This window comes from Misgurnus anguillicaudatus, chromosome 2 (genome assembly GCF_027580225.2).
Source record: "Misgurnus anguillicaudatus chromosome 2, ASM2758022v2, whole genome shotgun sequence".
In the NCBI taxonomy this organism is placed as follows: Eukaryota; Metazoa; Chordata; class Actinopteri; order Cypriniformes; family Cobitidae; genus Misgurnus; species Misgurnus anguillicaudatus.
The window spans coordinates 16,281,399-16,302,168 of record NC_073338.2 but is presented as its reverse complement, the minus strand read 5'-3'; the positions used below and the strand labels follow the sequence as shown (position 1 = coordinate 16,302,168).

Genomic DNA, 20,770 nt, shown 5'->3' with positions numbered 1-20,770 from the left:
TAAGTCTAAAATCACCCAACTAGGTTCAGTATTACATAGCCAGGGCCCAAACGGTGGATGGTAAATCACCAGTTGCCTTGTGTATGTTATAGCATTACTATAAAAATCTCTTCAGTACACACAATCCCTCTGTTTAGTTCAATCATATGCCCATGTTTGGAAAAAAATATGTCATTCTACCATTATAAATTGTTTATTTTCTTAATAAAACCTGAAAAATGATTTTACCTTGTCATTATTCATACTTTATGAGAAAATAAAGAAAAATATCTGAGGACGTTCTTATTTATACCTTTTAGCCTATTTTATTATAGATAAAAAGCTGAATATATTGTGTTAAGGGTTTAATCTTTCTAATAGTACACCAAACCAAGACACAATCCAGATTAGCAAAGATGCCTTATTTTTTATTTCATAACTACATGTTAGACAGGATCTCATAACAGATGTCTTTACTGTAGAATGAAAATAAGTTAAAAAACACAAACAAAATTAAGAAACACGTCAACACATAAAACCGTATACATTAGCTTAAATAATTCTCCCATTCGATCCCCTCCAAGATTTCGTACATAAATTAAGGCGTAAAAAATAAGCAACCACCGGCTAAGTCCTGCTTGATATTATTACAACTGGCATCTCGGTTCACTCCTAAACATCAGCCAAATGAATCTTAAAAACATTGCATGACAAAGACGGGCAGGCTGCTAATAACATAGCTTATTACTAATAACTTTGCCATATTGCACATATTACACCGAAACTTCCAAATAAATGAGAATGCCAAAGTTAAAACGTGTTTCATACCAACGTAGAACCAAAAGTGGTACGAGACCCAAAGCCTTAGTTTAAAAAGTTCACATAAACCATAACGTACCAGGTGATGTTGGTTCATCCAATGAAAGTAAACTGTATCTTATTACAAACACTAGTGTGTACAACTGTACAGACAATTAAGATTAATGGCAGTAACCGATAATATAGTGCACACACACACACACATACATACATATACCAACCTTAAGTCCTGCAGAGGAAGCATAAGGCCAAAAAACATCAGAAACGAGTTACGAGTCATTGGAAACTTAACTATTTGGGCTTATATGTGCTGCTTTTTGGAAGACCTTAAGAAAAGGTCAAGAAAAGAGTATATGGGTTTCGCACATGTTGTGATCGTGTGGACCCATCAGTTATCATCATTCAAACAACTGGAGTTAAAAAAAAAGTGTGTGTATACCATTAAATGATGCACTGATAATCCATTATTCATATTGTCTCAATTTGGTCCAAAATTTTGGTTTCTAAGACGCTCAAATTGTAAATCTTGAAATGTGATAATTTAGCATTCCTCCTATAAGGATAAGCTGATAAAAACTGGTCTAAGTGACATGAATGCATCTGTAAATATTGAAATGGTCTTGAGCCTACATTAGCTAAAGTAAAAAACTAAAAGATAAATGAAGAAAAAAGGAAACAAAACAAAACGTTCGGCAAAACAAAATAAAATTTAATGATTGTAAATGTCATGAAACAATCGAAACGAGAGCTTTCAAAAGAAAACACCAGAGCAAACAAACAAACAAACAAACAAACACAAAATAAAGTCACAAGTCTTTAAAAGCAGGCGGATTAGTACTTGATATCTACTTTCAAATAATCAAACAAAACTTTATGTTTTCGCCTAGAGAGAAGAAAAAAAAAACAAGCTTTAAACATGAGATGCTGATGCTCAATTGTGATAACATTTTTACATAAATACTCAGTACCTACTATGTAAATCCAGATATATTTGGAATATGCTTAGGGGTGTGCACCTGCTGCACCTCGGATGAGGAAACTAAACCTTTCATTTGAGTCTTTGGTCCTTCTTAGTAATCATTCTTTTCAGCGGGTCCCTTTCAAAACACCTACAGGTCTGAGACTTTTCCCTTCACCGAAAACAGTCCATTTAAATTTCACACGCATGCTTATTTCCCGTCATTTTCTATTGAGCACTCAGAATGCTGGATTTAAAACTCAGATTTTCAAATCTGAAACCAAAAAGTGCTACATTATCAGAATAAAGAAGGGTAAAATTAAGGCATCGTAAACACTGAAGAGCTATGACACAGAATGAAGAAAAATCAGAGTCTTAAAGCCAGCACCTGATGAATGAAGTGTTTGACCACGTATATGGCACATAGCAAGCTAACAATGCAAAATTGGTCAAATTTTGGGATAACCAGAACGCCTAAAAACAATTTAAGCATCCAACAGCTTGAATCTAAAACGAAAAAACAAATCGAGACTGAGAAATGTGAACATTTGCAAAGACTTGATTTAACTAAAAACAATAGTTTTTCAAATCTATGCCACCTTTTCTGGCATTGCAGGAAACATCTCGCTCCTTCATTCGTCCTGCAAGCCAGCTTTCTATTTGTGTGACTTGCTCGTTTTGAACGACACTTGTAAAATTTTGTCCCCGAGGCGATAGCCATTCAGGCTGGCGATAGCCATGGCTGCCTCTTCATAGTTTGTCATGGTAACAAACCCGAATCCTTTGCACTTGTTGGTGTTGAAGTCGCGAATCACTTTAACATTCGTGACGGCTCCGAACGGGCCGAACATCTGCCACAGGATGCCCTCGTCTGCATCCTGGCCCAGGTTGTAGACAAAAATACACCAGCCAGACGATGAGCTTCCAGACATGTTAGCACCGGACATGCCGCTCATGTGGTCCACACTCATGGGCGAGAACCTGGAGATGAGAAAAAACACCAATGATGAATCCTTACACATTACCTAATTTACACATACTTATCAAATATATACCTTGAATTCACTTTGGATTCGATTTGGCAAAATTCATACATGGGTGATTCTCACAAAACCATTGAAACACCACGGCACTAATGATTTTAGCTTTAAAACGTGTAATATAGTAACATTAAAAAGCATCAGAATTAACACAATACTGTGTTCTACCTTGCAAAATGTGTGATTTCAACATAAGAATTTATAATTGTAAATTTTATCTCATTTTCTGCTGAAATTCTTATTACTGCAATGTGTCCGGCTGTGTTTGAACATGCGTTATGTTGTGATTTAATCAAATGAACACAAAAATATTAAGAAAAAAAATAAATGGATGTTTAGCTAGACAACTTTAGATGACAGAAAAAATATTTACCGAATATTCATGTATAATAATAATGAAGAAAAATTAGGAAAATGATGTGTGCATGCCTGATGTTCTCATCCTCCGCAACACTTTTTGAGAACAGTTCAATCACACATACAGAATTTTAATAAAGTTTGATTTTGAGTGACCAAGCACATGGACCAGTTACTTCAAGATGGCTACCAGGTAAGATCATTTTTTTACAGTTAATTTGAAATATTGTCTTGTCAGAATGCTTACATGACATTTTGATTATCATTACCGCAACAGATGCTTATTAAATGTTCATTTAATTAATAGAAGCATAATACTTTGATTTTAAATGCATGTGCAGAATCTCCAAATTATGTTCTTTCAGGTTTGTCATGTCATTTTGAAAATATGTAAGTGTTGATGTTTTCTGACTGTTGCGGTAATGAGATTTTTTAGTACTAATTTTTTAAATTATGTTACAAAAAGTGTTAAATGATAAGTTTTTAAATTAATGGTCCCATTTACTCCAGACTTTGTTTTTCAATGTCTGGTGGGGAAAAAAGTAAATTTAAGCAATTTTTACATTTTCATGCTTGAGATTTTTAAAACCAAGTTTTCGTGAGAATCACCCACATGTGTATGTGAAAGTGAGAGCTACTGTAGGATAAGTACATCAATACATACCTGAATCTTTGAGCCTGGTGATGGACCGGCCCACTGAAGCGCCGGGACTGCATGTGGTAAATTTGGGAAATAACTTGAGTGTTTTTAGGTTGGTTGGGGTTGGCGGCGAATTTTACAGTGATGGGCTCTGTAGCACCTGGCGGCTTCTGTCCGTTCAAGTCCTTAATGGCGTCGTCAGCCTCCGCTCTCTTGTCAAAGCGAATGAAAGCCACACCACGAGAAAGCCCTGCAGTGCAACATAAATCATTTGAATGCGTGCTTGCGTAACGGGCAAATCACACGCAACTTTAAATCTGGAGTTGGGGTGGTGATGGCGCAGAGTATAAGACACACGCCTTTAGTGTGAGAGACCCGGTTCGAATCCACTGTGACACACCATTGTCCCTGTGCAAGACACTTAACCCCTAGTTGCTCCAGAGGCGTGCGACTTTTGACATATATAGCAATTGTAAGTCGCTTTGGATAAAAGCGTCAGCTAAATGAATAAATAAAATAAATGTACCAACCTGTCGCCTGATCGACAAGAACACGGGAGTTGATTATTTGGCCGTATCGTCCAAACATGTCTTCTACGTCTTTCTGCGTCATTGCTTTGGGCAGTCCGCTGATGTAGAGGTTGGCGTCCTTTATAGTGTCAGAGCTCGGCCGGGCAAACGACACCTGTCAGAAAAACAAAGATTACGAGAAACGTTAATTGTGTAGAAACATTTCACGAGGAGATAAATTCAATACTTTAAGTTTAAAGTTGTAACATTTTTCAACTATACAAGAAAAAAAGTTTTGTTGAAAAATGGATCTTTCACAGATTCTTTTCTTATGATAAGAATAAGTATATCAATATAACTAGGCAAATTTTTGAAAAAGAACCCCCAAACAAAATAAACAGAACTGATACAGTTTTAGGACGACATTTTAGCTAAAAAATGAATTAAATAAAAAAAATCAGATCGTAAGGCCACAACCAGATATCCGAGGACAATTCTACGCAACTTTACATAGTTTTTCCCGCGTTGATCGCGCAACCTTGGCCTAAAGCAATGACACAATTGAAGTGTACACAGGAGCACCATTTGTCACATTACCTTGATAGTTTTAGACTGTAGTCTCAGTCCATTGAGAGTACTGATTGCTCTTTCTGCATCACTAGGGTTAAGATAGTTAACAAATCCGTACCCTAAACTGTGGCCTAGAGAAAACAAAAGGAAAACAATAAAACAAAACAAAACAAAAAACAAAAGCTGAAATGGTCCAAGTACAAAAGGAAAAAAACATCCTAATATATAACATAAATCAAATAAATCCACGTCGACTGCGCATGTGTGCGAATAAGTGTAAAAAATAAAAAGTGTTTTTTTCTCAAGACTGAAATGAAAACTAAAAACGTTTTTTTTTAAACATGGAAACTCCCCGTTCAAATTGTGTGTAAAAGGCGTATCCTTTTACTGTGTCTCTAACCTATATTTCTATAGATTTACATTACGGCTATAACTTCACAAAACGCCTGCGTAAATAAAGAAAAACACGAAAGTATTTTTTTTATCGTGTCTGATCTGAAAGCACTGTGGCGTGTGGTGATAAAAACTTGCCTGCTACTTTGTCACGGATGAGTTTGACAGACTCCACCTCCCCGATGCTGCTGAAGAGACTCCGCATCTCATCCTGACTCATATTCTGAGGCAAATAATTCACAATAAGATTCGTTTTGCAATCTTTCGCCTCGTCGCCCATGTGATCTTCATAACCGTTCGACATCTCATAGACCTCCTTAAAAATACAAAGAATAAAAAATTGTTAAGTGTATCTGACATTATATCAATGAAAATATCTCACATTAAATAAAGTAACACACCATCCATAATTCTTAAATGTCTACTAGACTTTGGACAAACTAGAACAATAAAATATAATTTACGCTGTAAAACTCTACTTTGACTAGTAACATTCTGTTAGATTTTACGTACCGACCACTGACTAACCACCATATTTATTAATTATTAAATGTGACCCAAATGTGAAAACCTAACCAAAGTCTTTTCTTTTGCAATTTAATGCACGGCTAGTCAAATATTCAATCTGCAATAATTATTAGAAAAGATAAAATGCTATTTGAACTGGGATTTCTTTTTAAATGCCGACTACACGTTCTGTTATGTAGCATACGTTTATATATATATAGCATCGTTGTTTAGGCATCGTTGGTATTTCGTGTGACCTCTCTTGGCACTAAACACATCTTGAGCATTTTTGAGCAAAATTAAGTAAAAAGACGAATTTCTTTAAAATTAGAAATTAGGATTTAATTTTATTTAAGTTTAGGGTCTTAATAAACACAATTTATATAAATTATTATTATTTTTTAAGAGCTTGAATATTTGAATATAATATTACTGAAAAATGCCCATCCCAATTTTCTTCATAAAATCATCCTGCATAATGCTAAAACCTTTCTGTGGAAATATAACCTTGATATCTTTAATACTGACTGAGTAAGATCATGTCAAAGATTGAAATCAAACTTTGATGCTCCTAATCTCATCATTAGATTATGAGACTTTAGCCAGGATTTCACAGACAGAATCACAAATATTATTATATTTAAAATATTTACCAAACTCACACAGAAAAAGCAAAACTGCAACAAACATAATCAAATAAAAAGAACATTTAACCATTTCAATCTGGATTAAGTATAATACTGCTGCTTTATATATTGTGAACAACACTGCCTCTAATGGAAGTAGGGTGAAACTGCACTTGATCATAAAAAAGCAGAAAATATCTGCTACTGTAACTAAAAAAAAATCTTTGGCTTGGATGACTAACTGCACTAAAAGGCAAAACACTTCCTTTAAGGCATAACAGATGAAGGTACAAGGGAATGAACACCATGATCATTGTGATAGTAGACAGTGTGCCCTATTCATGTTAGAAGAGAGGTCTTATTGTGTATTTCACATACGAGTAGCTAGTCAATCTTCAGGGCTGAAACAAACAGGCAGGCATTATTACAGACACTCCTACAACCCAACATTAGACGTTTTGATAGAGTGCTTTGAAATCGCTTGCAGACAATTCGGGTTAAAACTGGTGCCAACTATTTTTTAGTATTTGCTGGTTGAGTTGAATTTTCTAACAATATCATGTCTATCAGTTCAATCAAAGTATCTTATACATCTGGTATGGCATGAGGCTGAATAAATCATATGGCTTACTTTCTATATAGTTTTGAATCTTCTCGTTCTCGCATGTCTTGTGATGAAACACTTGAGGACCAATGAGATTCAAAGTTGGTAATGTGCTGCCACATTTGAATTTGAATGGATGCGCATGTTTCCGTGAAATGTGACGTATTGATCGCTATATAAGCTCAAAATACTAAACGTTTTCTCTCACAAATGTATCGTTTTACTTCAAAAAACATTCATTAACCCACTGGAGTCAATTGGATTAATTTAATGATGATGTATGTGCTTTTAGAAGCTTTGCCATATAAGATATCATTTTAAATACAAAATTATTTGTATTCAGCTGAACAAAGGAAGTCATATACATCTGGGATGACCACCAGAGGTGAAAAGAGTACTGAAAAACCATACTCAAGTACTGTTACTTCCTATATAATGTAGTGTAAGTTGAGTAAAAAGTACCTGTCCTAAAATCTACTCAAAGTATGGGTAAAAAAGTAGCTCTTTGAAATAATCATGTGTAGTGAGTATTGTGAATGTTATATGACTATGAATGTTATTACAACTGTAAGACAGCACGCTGCACTTTAAAATATAGCTTATATCAGTGTTATGTTGTTATATGGAGTGTTATATATAGTTTTTTATAAAGACATGCAATCAATAAATGTTTCATACCATCATGATTATATGACCATAAATAGCCGTAATAAAACTATTTTTTATAATAAGTTATTTGCAAAACATGCCCACATGAAAATATACTGTAGCATGCTTTAGTATTTACTATAGTAAACGGTGGTAAAAGTGTTTTTGAACCTTACTATATTAAAGAATGCTACAGTATTTGCTATAGTTTATCAACTAATAGGGATGTCCCGATCCCACTTTTTCATTTCCGATCCGATACCAGAATTGTGCGTGTGTGAATGACGCGTTTCATCCGTCCGCTTAACCAGTGGATTAACTCAGTTTGCGAGTAAATTACAGTGTTTCTGTGAACTAAAATATCTTTAAATGTGCGTCTGTTCCTTCACATGAAGCTATTGAGTGTATTAAAAGACTTTGAATATAGTGCATAAAACGTTTATGCTGCTTTTATAATACGTTGTCCTTTTAATAGCTTGTCAGTAACAACCACAGCTAACGCACATATCTGAATTGGATCGGACATGTTGTCCGTCCACGATCCGATGTCCGATCCAGCCAAAAAAGCCTGGATCGGCCCCAATACCGATCCAGCTTATCGGATCGGGACATCCCAATCAACTAATATGCACTATTGTTTATACTACAGAATACAGTATTATACTACTACTGGGGACTACCATTTTAAATCACACTGAGAAAACATGTTACATTTTCTGTACTGTAAACTAAAGCACATGTAGAGTCATAAACAGCAGGCCAATAATGATAGTGTTAGCCAACATGGCACCTTATGCATACATGCATAATAAAAACATACAAATATCCTAAACAACTCACCCAGATATATTCATAAAATTTAATGTAGAATTAACACATCCGGGAACTTGACTGTAAATTTCGTCACCGCCCCTTTTTGGGGGATAAAAAAGCAGACCTTCCATTGGCTTCCATTCAAAACAGCGGAACAAAGCAACGTTTTAACACAGTCGGCAGGCGTAAATAACTTATGAAATCACAGATTAAACATGTCGAGTATTTATCTGTCCACCCTGCCTGCCATAGAGCCTGAAAGATACATTAACACATTTAATTTGGTCAATATAAAAACATGTCCCTTTCATTCTCACAGCGTCAAATTTGTGTAACAACGCCATCCAGTGATTGCTGGAAATATCGTTTAGCCAGTTAGTTGTAGGGCTGGACGGAAAAGTGCACTCATTACTCTAAATATAAAGACATAATAAATAAATACGAAGTAACTTTCAAATACGAAATAAAATCATTCACTTGCTTCCCTGTTGACTCGATGAGGTACGAGTAAATGTCCGGGTAAGACACCTCTGGCCAATAGGGAGCGTTGTTACACAAATCCGACGCTGGGAGAATGAAAGAGACATGCTTCCACACTGACCAAATCAAATATGTCAATGTATCCCTCACGCTCCACGGCAGGCAGGGTGGACAGATAATTACTCAATATGTTTAATCTGAGTGATTTCATAAGTTATTTACGCCTGCTGGCTGTGTACGAAGGTTGCTTTGTACTGCTATTTTGAATGGAAGCCAATGGAAGGTCTAGTCTGATTTCCCCCAAAAGTGGGCGTGAACCTGTTCAGAGACATTCTATGACGTTGCGCCGGTTGTGCATATTTCCGATTTAGGCGAGCAAAGCTGACACGACTTAATCGCATACTGTATTGTTCTTCATCGCGAAAACTACTTTTAGGTGCGGGTGTGCGGACATGGTTGTCCTGGATCTGTTCTGGAAGCAAAACTTTTGTATGACTTTATGCTGAACTGCACAGAAAGTAAGCCGTAGCATTGAGCTTAATGTCATGTCTGATTAGGGCTGGGGAAAAAAAAGATTTTTCGATTACTCTTTTTTGTGTGGTCGATTCAAAATCGATTCTCAAAGGCCACGAATCGATTTTTTTCCCCATATTTTCCCACAAACATTGAACGTAAGATTAACGTTAATCTAATTAATAGTCTTCTCCACTAGATGTCACCCTCCTTTTTGCCTTGCGCGATGTTATCAAGGAGCGAGAGGCGAGCCTGTCATTCATTCATTCAGTGCTCAAAATGGTGGTTTCATGTGCTTCGTCAACATTGATGCCACCTTCACGTAAAAAGTCAGAGGTATGAAAGCATTTTAGATTTCCCAAGCAAGTCGACGACGATCGCATTGTGGCTGTTTTAATTACCCACTTGTTAACTTCTGTTTACTGTCCTTTTTTATAAATATAGTATTTGTATTAAATCTATATTTATCTAAAAAACGTTCAGAGAATCGGCATTGAATTGAATCGATTTGATAGCTTGTAAATCAAAATCAAATCGATCTGGAACATCTGAATCGATACCCAGCCCTATGTCTGATTGGTCTGCGCAGGGCTGCAGTAAGGTGCACACATTTTGCCATGGGTAATTTTTGAAGTGAATGAATATTATTCTTCCCTAAACGACTGCAATGAAAAAAAGTGTAATGCTTTAGAAACGACAAGCTGAGGAAAAAGTAGCACAGCACACTTAAAATATATAGTATTTTTTAACTTCTTAATAAAGTATGTAATTCCTCAGAAAAAGTAGTTTGTTACAGTAACGAGAGTATTTGTAATTTGTATCTTCACACCCCTGGGGATAACAAAGGTGAGTAAACATATTTGGGTGAACTATTCTTTTAAAAGTCTACTTTATATTGTCATCATTAAACTAAGTATTATTCTCTTACATACCTACCTATGTTCATGTTAAAACACTGAACACTAACATCTTCAACTTACGATTTCAATATAACAACACAAATGGCTTGATGTCCACATTCAGTCCCTGCTGGACACAAAGTCTACTCACTTTTACGTATCTAATGTGTCCCCTTCTGACTGCCATGAAGAGCTGTCAATGATCCCGACTCTAAAGATACCAAAACAAAATAAGGTAATAAAAATACACGCTGACAAAAAGGGATGATGGGGAAAGGCAAAGGCGGGTTTTGGGTTTGGAGTAAAATAAATACATCAAAAAATCTAAAAGATAAGCCGCCTTTTGATACAACCTGTGGAAAAAGCATTAACAACCATTGGCTATTGGGTCTGGTGCTGTTTCAGCGTGTATTTTTAGCACCTCACTTTGAGTCTGTTCTGCCTTCGCAAAACTACACATTTTTTTTTAAATAGGTCCTTTACAGATTTAATGTGTAAAAAATGCATGCCCTTAGCATTGGATTCAAAACGTTTTTTTTTTTTTACATTTTAACAACCTTTTAATTTTTTATAACTAGTTGACAAACATTTTTGTTGTTTTGTTGTGTCTAGTTTACAAAGGTTAAGTGAAGATAAGAAGACAAGCTTTACTACACTGCAGGGTAAGCACATTTATTTAAGTTATGTTGATTTTTTTTATTCAATATTTGTATTCTCCATCGCTTTTCATTGAATCATTGATTAATATAGTAGGAAAACATAAATAATAGTATGGAAGTGAATGGTGCCCCAGATCTGTTTGCTTAATAAAAATTTTAAAAATATCTTCATTTGTGTTTGAAATTAATACAGGCCTATATGCAACATCTAAGCCCAGTCGCCCACATTAAAAATACTGTAGTATACTTCACTATATTTATTACAGTACCCTGCTGAAAAAAACAGCATACCAGCATATGTTGTTTTGGTGCTGGTTTGCTAGTGAACACCAGCTAAATCAGCATTAGCACCAGCATCCCATGCTGGTCATACCAGCATATGTTGTGTACCACCACCAGCTAAACCAGCATAATTCCCATGCTGTTTTTTTCAGCAGGGTAAACTGTAGCAAGTTGTAGTACACTGCAGTACATTATAGTAATTATTACACTGTAAAGTTTTAACTATAGTGAATTGATAAACTGTAGTAAATAGGCTACTGGACTTACTATAGTAAGGTTCAAAAGAATCTTTACAGCATCTAGGACTTTTACTGCTGTTTACTATGGTAAATAGAAACTACATGATTCATGTTGAAGGGGTTATAAAAACGTTTTCTAGGAAACCAGTCAAACAGGAAATATGACTATCATAAATCTAGATTACTCTGTTATGACTTTTGATCCGTTATAACTCGTATGCTGTTGTGGGCGTGAAATGTACAACAACCTCGCGGCACTAGTGCGTTTTAACTCTTCCGGTCATGACTGGCTGCATTACTCGCCATCGTTACTGTATCGTAGCTTAGCTACAGATCAACAACTTCGTGTCATGACACAGCATGCATGCAAAAAAACAAGTATTCGGGTCTACCATGAAAGTCACCTACAGCACGAGGCCTCGCCCCCCAACACCGTTCCCTTATTTTCGCGATGACTCGCTCTGTAAATCCCAGGCAACTCCTGAGTTCAAACTCGAGCGGGCTGCGATGAGCGGCCTAAACTAAATACAACCAGGCCTCCACTAAAGAGCGGACATTTAGAGTGCTTATAAAACATAAAAATAATTTGAGAAGTAAAGGGCAGCTTACCAGCTTTAGTGCTGCACAGATCCGATCCTGCGGCAGAGTGCACGTGAGCGGTTCTTCTGCAGAACGTGGCTATTTTCTGGCGCAGCGCTCTCGTGATACACAACTCTCAACTCTGGCAAGCAACCGGAAGTAGACACCACGCCCACGTACATATATGGGGCGGTTTTCCGGACAGGATTTATCCTAGTCATAGACTAAAATGTATATTTGAACTGCCTGAGTTTAAAAACATTTATTTTAACATATATCAGTGCCATTGTTTTATCTCAAAATGCACATCAATAATGTTTTTTGAAAGGTTTTGTTTGTAAAAAACTACTTAAATGTCCTAATATAACTAATAAGACTTAGTCCTGGATTAACCTAAACCCTGTCCGGGAAACTGCCCCATAATTTACTATTCAATTGTATTCAAATTAAATTAACAATTTTTATTTTGCATACAAGTTATCGACTGTCCCTTTTTAGAGCGTGTTTGTTTTTCGTATTTTTATTTTATTTAAGCGATTAAGTGAAGCTTTATGTTTCTATGCATTACTTACCTGTGAGGCCTATTTTGTTTTGTTTGAATAAATATAATAACATTTCACTGTTTAATAAAACGAGACAATTAGTATAAGTATGACATTTGTGTCAGTTTTATTGTGCAAAGTTACACCCTGTGCATGCATGCATACAACATACATTTTTATAAAAAGTAATGTGAAAAACTTTTTTGATGATTCATTAAAATGAGTGAAATAACACAAATACATACATAATAAAAACAACAATAAAGCATTCAGAACGACAGACATAAGACATACATTTTAATCATAAACATTTATTCTTGATTCAGGATTTGATATTCCAGTGGGGGCTGATGTTTCATTAGATATCCCACACTCATCCAAGAAAATACCTGAAGAGGAGAATCAGATTTCCATTTTTAACATAAAAAATCCATTTAAACATTGTAAATTATGAAAGCATAAAAATGTCACTAAAGTCACAGAGCTCACCAGTACTAAGATGACCACTAAAGATGCTATCATGATGACACGCAGCATAAGCGATAACTGCTTCTCAAATTTAATCTGACATCCCTAGAAGAATAAAACAAACAAGCAACATGCTATTTTATTCTAAAATTAAAACCAGTGTAATAAAAATATATACCAAAATGCAAAAGAATGTTAAAGAAATTAAACCCTATCAACAGCATCTCAGACACCATACATATGCCCTATAGATCTTCGTTGCAAGTATAAGTGCATTATTTTGCATGCTGCAGAATGCAAATGAAAGGCAGTAATTTCTTAAATTTAACATGCATGTAATCTGAAACGTTCCTTAAACATAATGGTTCATCCATAATAGTAAAATCTTGTAAAAGAACAATTAAGTTATAATATAGAGTTATTTAAACTAGCGCAAATGTAATTTGGTGTATGTGCCTCATTACAGAGAACTGCAGGAATGTGTAAAGTCCCATTGCAGGTATCAAAGGTCTTATTGCAGCAGCTCACAGGAACTTCATATTTCCCACTGTGATTAAACCACGGGGTATCCAACCAGTCTGTGTAGTACTTAACACCACAACACTGCAACTGTAACAGAAAAGTGTTATGTGCCAAACACACAACCACACACATATTTACATAAATGGACTATATTATTTACAGGCAAATACCTCACTTTGTAGAGCATTTACAGCACGTGTATCTGGATCTTGGTTGTTACCACTATAGTTTTGAAACACATCTTTCAGAGGAGCCAAGTCTGCATCAAGCTACAAAAAATTTAAAAAATACACATTTACAAGTAACACTGTAAAACAATAATAAAAAAGAATTGTACTATTTTAAAAATATGTTTTTTTGTATTTGAATTACCTTGTCTGTATAAACAGATGCCAATGCAGCAGTAGTACTCACAGCACAAAACACAACAATGAGAATATACACAAACTGAAAGACAGAAAAATGCGTGACCACCCATCTTAATTATGATCCTAAAAGAATGAAGTAAATGCGAACTTCCTCCCAGTTTTGTCAAAACTGCATCAAATTCCTCACCAATCCCTGTAAACAACAGGAGGGGTCGCTGCTGGACAACACACAGCCCAAACTTCCACTAATGAGGATGAGGACTCCACTGATAACAGCCAACAATGCAGGGAGGAGTATGTAAAAATTGCTAAAAAACAGACCATGGGATCTGTATTTATGCAGCAGAAATGCACCACCTATAATTAAAGAAATCCCAGCCAGCTAGACAAGTAAAAACAAAGGAAAAACAGGAATCAAAACACATGCGCAAACTTCATGAAAAACTTAATGTGCATTATGCACTATGCAAATTTATGAGTCTCGGTGATGGACATACATACGATTTTTTATTTATTTTACCTGAATTGACAAATGAAAGCCAAAAATGGGTAATGTTTAAGCTCACCAATAAAAGAAGAGAGACAGCCTTAATGCATATGTTAATGATTCTTCTGGGTAGAGCCATTGCTCTGCTTTTATCAACTGAATATTATCCGCACAAAACACATCTGTGTCGAGGCAAAAGCAATATATCGCTGTCCAGTCCAACTTCAGCGGACACAAACGCTTTCCAGTCCAACTTCAATCAGCTGAAACAAACACAGTCCCGTCCAACTTCTTCAATCACCTGACACAAGCGCTGTCCAGTCCAACTTCAGTCAGCTGACACAAACGAAAGTTGCGCACTTCACTTGATGGATGGAATGCAACCAATCCAAAGAAAAACTGCGGAAGTGACTCAATGAATGATAAAGAGGAAACAGGGCACTGTAACAAAAACACCATGAAGATTAAAAACAATATTTAAAGAAAAATTAAATTTAAATTTAAAAGTTATTATTGTTTTAACAATAAATCATTTATAAGCTACAGTGGGTTACGCAAAGACATTGGTTAATAAAAATTGTAGAAATGAATAAAAATCAACACAATAAATATGTGAATAACACATATCAATCCACACATTCGGTCGTGTCATATGTCTGATAAATGGCATTACGTTTGACGTTTACTTACATTTATTTATTTAGTATTACCAATTTTATAGTTTGTGTAGTTATTTTATTTCTTATCATTTATTCTTTTTTAAATCGTTTTATTTATTAAAAAATTTGGTCTGACGTCATTACCTTGCGACACACTCGCTTGTCATTGAGAGGCAAGATGGCGTCTGCATCAAATACTTCAGACAGAGAGCTGGATGAATTATTGGACAGTAAGGTTTGACAGCGTGACGGATATGTAACATTTATGATAGAAAAAGTCAGAAAAAATACGAGTTTAGTTTTTGATGCTTTTAAGTAAGGTAGCGTTTGTAACGCGTTTATAAGCTCGTGTATTGACTGCTCGGCTAACTAGCATGAAAGCTCACGTTAGTCTCACTGATTGTTGTTGTTGTTTTATTGTAGTTATGGGATAACACTAAATCTGCATTGAACTAACGGTAGAGACAGATTTATCCTGTCTCATCTCTAGTTACATATAAACGCGTATGTTGTGTCCATCCAGATTTCGCAAATAAAAGTAACTTAACTGACACGAACAGTGCTGTCTTTTTCCCAGCCATGTGATTGGATAGAGTCAGTCACGTGTTAATGTACTGTCAAAACAGTTATACCAATGCAAGTGGTGGACGTGTTAGCTCAGTGTTTCCTCTTCTGCAGGTGCTCTTGATGATTTTGATAAGACAAATGTGCCACCAGCGGCCCCTGAAGCCCAAGCTGCCCCTAATGCAGGAGCAACGGAAGAAAAGGTAATACACTTAGGATTGTTTTGGTTTTTGATACACGAGTTTGTTCCAGTGCCGCTTATGACTGTTGGTTAATATTGGTGCATTTCATCCTCAGCCACCTCTGCTGGAGGACAGTAAGTTTTTCGAGACTATTTTTGATGGGGAGATGGCCAATCAAGCACGGGAGGAGTGGGAAAAAGCAATGAGCGAACTAGCACAGGAAGAGCCCGAGCTTTTACAACATTTTCAGAAGCTGTCTGAGGCAGCTGGCAAAGTGGGTAAGTAATCCTGACAATGGACACTTTTAAGAAAGAAAATTAACTTTTGCATTTTCCATATTTTATTATCCTATTATTACAAGTAAGTGTGATTATACAATTTTGATTTAGGCTCAGATGTAGCTTCACAGCAAGAATTCACCTCCTGTCTTAAAGAAACCCTTAGTGGTATGGCGAAAAATGCAGACAACCTGCAGGTAAACCATCCTAACTTGAAAGTACTTATTATTAGGATGCAAAGTGCAAAGAAATTGTGTAACAGGATTTATGTTACAAAAAAGTATTTTATTTATTGAGAATACGGAAATGTGGTGTACATAAGCCAGCTCTTTTAAATTGACATTTAAAATTCAGTCTGCAGGATTGGCTGGAGATGACCTAGTTAAGACCCTGGAAAACCTGGGGTTGAATGAAAATGGCGAAGGAGGAGAAGATGGCAACATTCTCCCTATTATGCAATCTATCATGCAAAACCTTTTGTCCAAAGATGTTCTTTATCCTTCTCTTAAAGAAATAACAGAGAAGGTGAGATATGTACAGTATCTGCATGACTCTCAGCACCGTTTGTTGGTTTATGTCTACTTGTAAAGAGATTTGTACTAATTTGACTCAACTAACATTTAGTATCCTGAATGGCTGGAGAGCAACAAACAGTCTATCCCCCCGGACCAGTTCATACAGTATGAGCAACAGTACAAGATAATGGGAGAGATATGCAGCCAGTTTGAGAAAGAAGGTGACAAAGAGAGCACCTTTGAAAACATTTTGGAACTCATGCAGAAGGTAAGAAAATATATATTTTCATACTTTTAAGTGAAATTTAGTTTATGGGTCAGTGATAAAAATGGTTTGGCAAGATGAGAAACTTCAATTTATTTAAACTTGTTTTAAAAGCTACATCAGGTTTATTTCAATACACAGTGTATTTGTGATAATTTTATGCAATAAAAAATTTAATTTGCACCAAGTTAAGACTGAATGGACCTGAAAATGTCAAATGGTGTAACCGCCAATTGCCCCAAAGAATGAGAAATATAAAATATTTTATCCACCTTGATGGTGTGTAAGTGTAATCAAAAAAAAAAAAAGAAAAAAAAAAAAATATATATATATATATATATATATATATATATATATATATATATTATATATATTTTTTTTCTTTTTGGTTATTTGTAAATGTAATTTTAATGAGTTTTTGTAATATTTGTCCACCTGACATATGCTGAAAACAGCTCTGTTTGACAAATTATGTAAAGATTTATGTAAACAAAAAAAAAAGAATTTTACATTAAACTAGATGATTATATTTTATTCCACATTTTTTATTAATATATTTATATTTAAATTTTCAAAAAATACTAGTTACACTAATTGATACAGACCGGTAACACCACATTGATATTTTTGCAATTATCCCCCAAATATTCTTTCAAAATTAAATTAAACCAGAAGTTTTAGACTTGGTCCTCAAAAAAAGAGAATGTATGCAAGAAATGTGCAAATTTTTTTAGAAATTTGAACCCTTTTAGATTTAATTTATCCATACGGACACAAAATAATTAACGTCACATCATTGACTCTTATAACAAAATGGGAAAGTCTCTTCAAGTACCACAAACTGTATTTTTCTCATGAATTTAAAACCTTAATTTTATAAAAACCATTTAGAATTTTGTAAAGGGAACCTATTTTGACCTGCAAATTCACATCATGACTGAACATCTCAATAGAACCTACTGATACTTAGCTTTATTTGTTAATGCAATAAATGAAATGTCTTACCCCCCAGCTGCAAGACTTGGGTCAACCTCCAAAAGAGCTTGCTGGAGAAGCAGTGAGTGCCATACTTTTCTCTTTCTCTACTTGCTACTGTGCTATATTTTATCTCAATGTTTCTCCTCTTGTATTTTCAGCCTCCCGGCCTGAACTTTGACCCAGAATCTCTGCATCTCCCCGGAGTACCAGGGGTCCCAGGGGCAGAGCAGTGCTCAATCATGTGATCTCAGTGAGGTCAAATTAATACATGTTTAATAATAATACAGTTTGGAGCTATATTTCAGAACCGGGCCTGGACACAGGTTATCATGCTCCCCTTTTAAAGGAGTTTTTGTGTCTGCCCTGAAACTGTGAACGTTCACTACATGCCGTTTACTTTGTAGTTCTTGTCCACAGAGTTTCTTCGAATTTTTCATCCCTAATCTATTTACCTAACTCACGGTAACTCACAGTTGATCTCGTGTGGGCTGACAGCTTGGTAGGTGTCCTTTGAGTTTTGTAAAAGTCTCATACTTTTACATTCAAGCTCCTTTGACAAGTAGCTTAGTGGATTGGGTTGTCAATAATTGGAGTCGAACTAGTGGAGCACAAATGTGGATCATTACACTGTAAATGAAGAGTATTTTTTTATTAAAATTTCAACACAGCTAACATAAAGCTCCCAGGTCTATAAACACAGTATTGATTATTTAATTTTAACTAAATATAGCTGCTCACGTGTCCTTCTGTTTTCACTGTAGCACATTTGTTAAAGTTAGGTGATTTAATAGTTAGTCAGTGACCAAAATTGATTTCCTACATTCGATATTATCAAATTGCTTGCTGAGGACACTTAAGATAATGGAGGTCCATAATATATCCCAAAATATAATTTTGATGCCTTAATATAACGTTTTTGGTTTAAGTAAAATGATTCTCTCTACTTACTGTATGTCTTTTAATAGCTATTTTACCTTACTGCATATCGATAGGTAGAGCGATGGACATTTAGCGTGTTAAATTACCATGTAGAGTTCATTATGCTTTGATAAATAGGTTTATTTTATAGAAGATTGTGTTCAAATACAAATGATTACCCTGTAGTACAATTCAAAGCAGAACATGCCATTGAATCCCAGCAATCACAGAAGTGGGTTAAGACAGAGAGGATGTCGAAGAGGAAATATAAAGCTGCAAAGAGAAAAATCTATTTGACTATTAAGCTATTTAATTATAAGGAGCAGATGGTTACATGACTCTTTTGAGGAAACTCTTCTGCTTGACATGGCAATATGACAATGTGATGCTATGTGGCCAATATAGAGATTGTGAGGTGGACAGATATAATGTGAGTGTGACAGAACGGTTTAATGGTTATAACACTCAGGGGTTGCTCAGACACCCAAGCACTTAAATCAGCTTATCCACAATCTTCTGTTAAGTGTTCTCTTAGATCTTACTGAATTACAATTGTAAAAATCTTAAATAAATGTTATAAATTATTTTTTGTTTTGTATTCTTTTTTTGCGCATACTCTTCTTACATTCACAATTAATTTAGATTTTTTTAAATCTTTATAGTCAAGACTAGAGAGACTTTTTTGTCTCAAGTCTGCCACAGTTTACTATTTTCTTTTTAAAAGTTATTACAGATTTCAATTTTCAAATAGACTTTCATAGTCTTGATCCTTTCTAGACAGCCCAAGAAAAACATTTCTGGAAAAACATTCAAGAAAAATTTTCTGAACAAGTGGAAGAAGGGAAAGCGTCAACATTAGCTTTACCAGCTTAAATGCAGTGCAAATCTCTTTCATACATATACATACACTTTTAAAACTCTTTAAAATAATGTATAAATCTTATTTATTTTTTATTTTAAAACTTTAACAATAATTTCTATTTTATTGATTGATACCAAGTAAGAAGTAAAGCATTTTTTATTGCAAATAAAACAGCCCTGTATTAAAGGGCAAATATTATGCAAAATCTACTTTTACAGGGTGTTTGGACATACGTGTGTGTTGGTAGTTTGTGAACTTAAAGGCAGGGTCCATGATCTCTAAAAGCCAATGTTGAAATTTGAAACAGCTAAAAACACGCCCCTACCCAAATGGAATCTGGACCATCTTTTGATAGACCCACCCCACACATACGCAACGCAGGCAACAATGTTGTTTAGTAGACACGCTCCTTATTGTCGATTGGCTACAAGTGTGTTTTGGTAGTCGGTCCGACTCCCTTTTCCAAAGTGTTTTTCAGAAATTGTGCACTCTGCCTTTAACAACCCTACAATGAAAGCTGTCTCGTTAGATATGCTGTTTTTAATTCCCTTGTTAATGTGACATCACAAAAACAAAGCCCATGGCCACTGACTGGTTAATTTTACTCAAAACACTTTTTTGAATGTTTGTTAACACATTGTAGCGCTAACGAGGCTAAATATACTATTGTCTAAGACTGTATATTCACAGGAATCAGATCTATTTTAACTGAAAGCGGTTAGTGTATGTTGGTGAGGGAGTGAGGAGCAGTAGCTCATTTGCATTTAAGGGTACAGACAAAAACAGAGCTTTATTGGTCCTACTCAAATAGGGGCGTTTTGGACATGATATAACAAATTATATGTGGAGTATTTTGAGCAGAAATGTCACGGACACGTTTCTAAGCACACATGAGACTTATATTAACTTACATCTTGTAAAAATTGTCATAACGTGTCAAAATACAGAGAGCATTAAAGGAAATAACATTTAGTAATAATAAAATATTCATAATTCAAAAATAATTATTTGTCGGGCTCTTTTTACTATTTATTTAAGAGTGAGGGGG

The 20,770-nt window shown here is 35.2% G+C and overlaps 3 protein-coding genes across 5 annotated transcripts; 1 reads left to right on the top strand and 2 right to left on the bottom strand.

Moving 5' to 3' along the window:
- Nucleotides 1–386: 386 nt before the first annotated feature.
- elavl1a (ELAV like RNA binding protein 1a) lies at nucleotides 387–12,302 on the bottom strand. Of its 3 annotated transcripts, XM_055201674.2 has the most exons (7): nucleotides 12,145–12,299; nucleotides 10,507–10,566; nucleotides 5,404–5,581; nucleotides 4,900–5,003; nucleotides 4,324–4,477; nucleotides 3,818–4,043; nucleotides 387–2,737 (listed from the first exon to the last, which is right to left on the bottom strand). In XM_055201674.2, exons 2-7 carry the CDS (start codon nucleotides 10,540–10,542, stop codon nucleotides 2,413–2,415), a joined length of 1,023 nt encoding a protein of 340 aa, XP_055057649.1. In that variant the 5' UTR covers nucleotides 10,543–10,566; nucleotides 12,145–12,299; the 3' UTR covers nucleotides 387–2,412. The 3 variants fall into 3 exon arrangements, with proteins under 3 accessions (XP_055057649.1, XP_055057650.1, XP_055057651.1); XM_055201675.2 differs by lacking the exon at nucleotides 10,507–10,566 and having other exon boundaries at nucleotides 12,145–12,302; XM_055201676.2 differs by lacking the exons at nucleotides 4,900–5,003; nucleotides 10,507–10,566; nucleotides 12,145–12,299 and having other exon boundaries at nucleotides 5,404–5,543.
- A 456-nt stretch (nucleotides 12,303–12,758) lies between these two features.
- tspan37 (tetraspanin 37) lies at nucleotides 12,759–14,896 on the bottom strand. The gene is made up of 7 exons (XM_055201685.2): nucleotides 14,581–14,896; nucleotides 14,202–14,396; nucleotides 14,019–14,093; nucleotides 13,817–13,915; nucleotides 13,581–13,733; nucleotides 13,146–13,229; nucleotides 12,759–13,045 (listed from the first exon to the last, which is right to left on the bottom strand). The coding sequence occupies exons 1-7, from the start codon at nucleotides 14,638–14,640 to the stop codon at nucleotides 12,968–12,970; spliced, it is 744 nt and encodes a 247-aa protein (XP_055057660.2). The 5' UTR covers nucleotides 14,641–14,896; the 3' UTR covers nucleotides 12,759–12,967.
- Nucleotides 14,897–15,265: 369 nt separating this feature from the next.
- On the top strand, nucleotides 15,266–19,444 carry pex19 (peroxisomal biogenesis factor 19). The gene is made up of 8 exons (XM_055201683.2): nucleotides 15,266–15,390; nucleotides 15,839–15,927; nucleotides 16,022–16,184; nucleotides 16,296–16,381; nucleotides 16,539–16,709; nucleotides 16,809–16,967; nucleotides 17,977–18,021; nucleotides 18,101–19,444. The coding sequence occupies exons 1-8, from the start codon at nucleotides 15,339–15,341 to the stop codon at nucleotides 18,185–18,187; spliced, it is 852 nt and encodes a 283-aa protein (XP_055057658.2). The 5' UTR covers nucleotides 15,266–15,338; the 3' UTR covers nucleotides 18,188–19,444.
- The last annotated feature ends 1,326 nt before the right edge of the window (nucleotides 19,445–20,770 follow it).

Excerpts from the sequence above, each read along its gene's own strand:
- pex19 (XM_055201683.2), top strand. The coding sequence starts at position 15,339 with ATGGCGTCTGCATCAAATACTTCAGACAGAGAGCTGGATGAATTATTG. Across the intron at positions 16,710-16,808 it reads TTAAAGAAATAACAGAGAAG|TATCCTGAATGGCTGGAGAG; the intron begins GTGAGATATGTA and ends ACTAACATTTAG. Across the intron at positions 18,022-18,100 it reads AAGAGCTTGCTGGAGAAGCA|CCTCCCGGCCTGAACTTTGA; the intron begins GTGAGTGCCATA and ends TTGTATTTTCAG.
- tspan37 (XM_055201685.2), bottom strand. The coding sequence starts at position 14,640 with ATGGCTCTACCCAGAAGAATCATTAACATATGCATTAAGGCTGTCTCT. Across the intron at positions 14,397-14,580 it reads CTGTCTCTCTTCTTTTATTG|CTGGCTGGGATTTCTTTAAT; the intron begins GTGAGCTTAAAC and ends TTACTTGTCTAG. Across the intron at positions 13,046-13,145 it reads TAGTGGTCATCTTAGTACTG|GTATTTTCTTGGATGAGTGT; the intron begins GTGAGCTCTGTG and ends TCTCCTCTTCAG.
- elavl1a (XM_055201674.2), bottom strand. The coding sequence starts at position 10,542 with ATGGCAGTCAGAAGGGGACACATTAGATACGTAAAA. Across the intron at positions 4,478-4,899 it reads TACAGTCTAAAACTATCAAG|GTGTCGTTTGCCCGGCCGAG; the intron begins GTAATGTGACAA and ends TTTTTCTGACAG. Across the intron at positions 4,044-4,323 it reads TCTTGTCGATCAGGCGACAG|GGCTTTCTCGTGGTGTGGCT; the intron begins GTTGGTACATTT and ends GTTGCACTGCAG.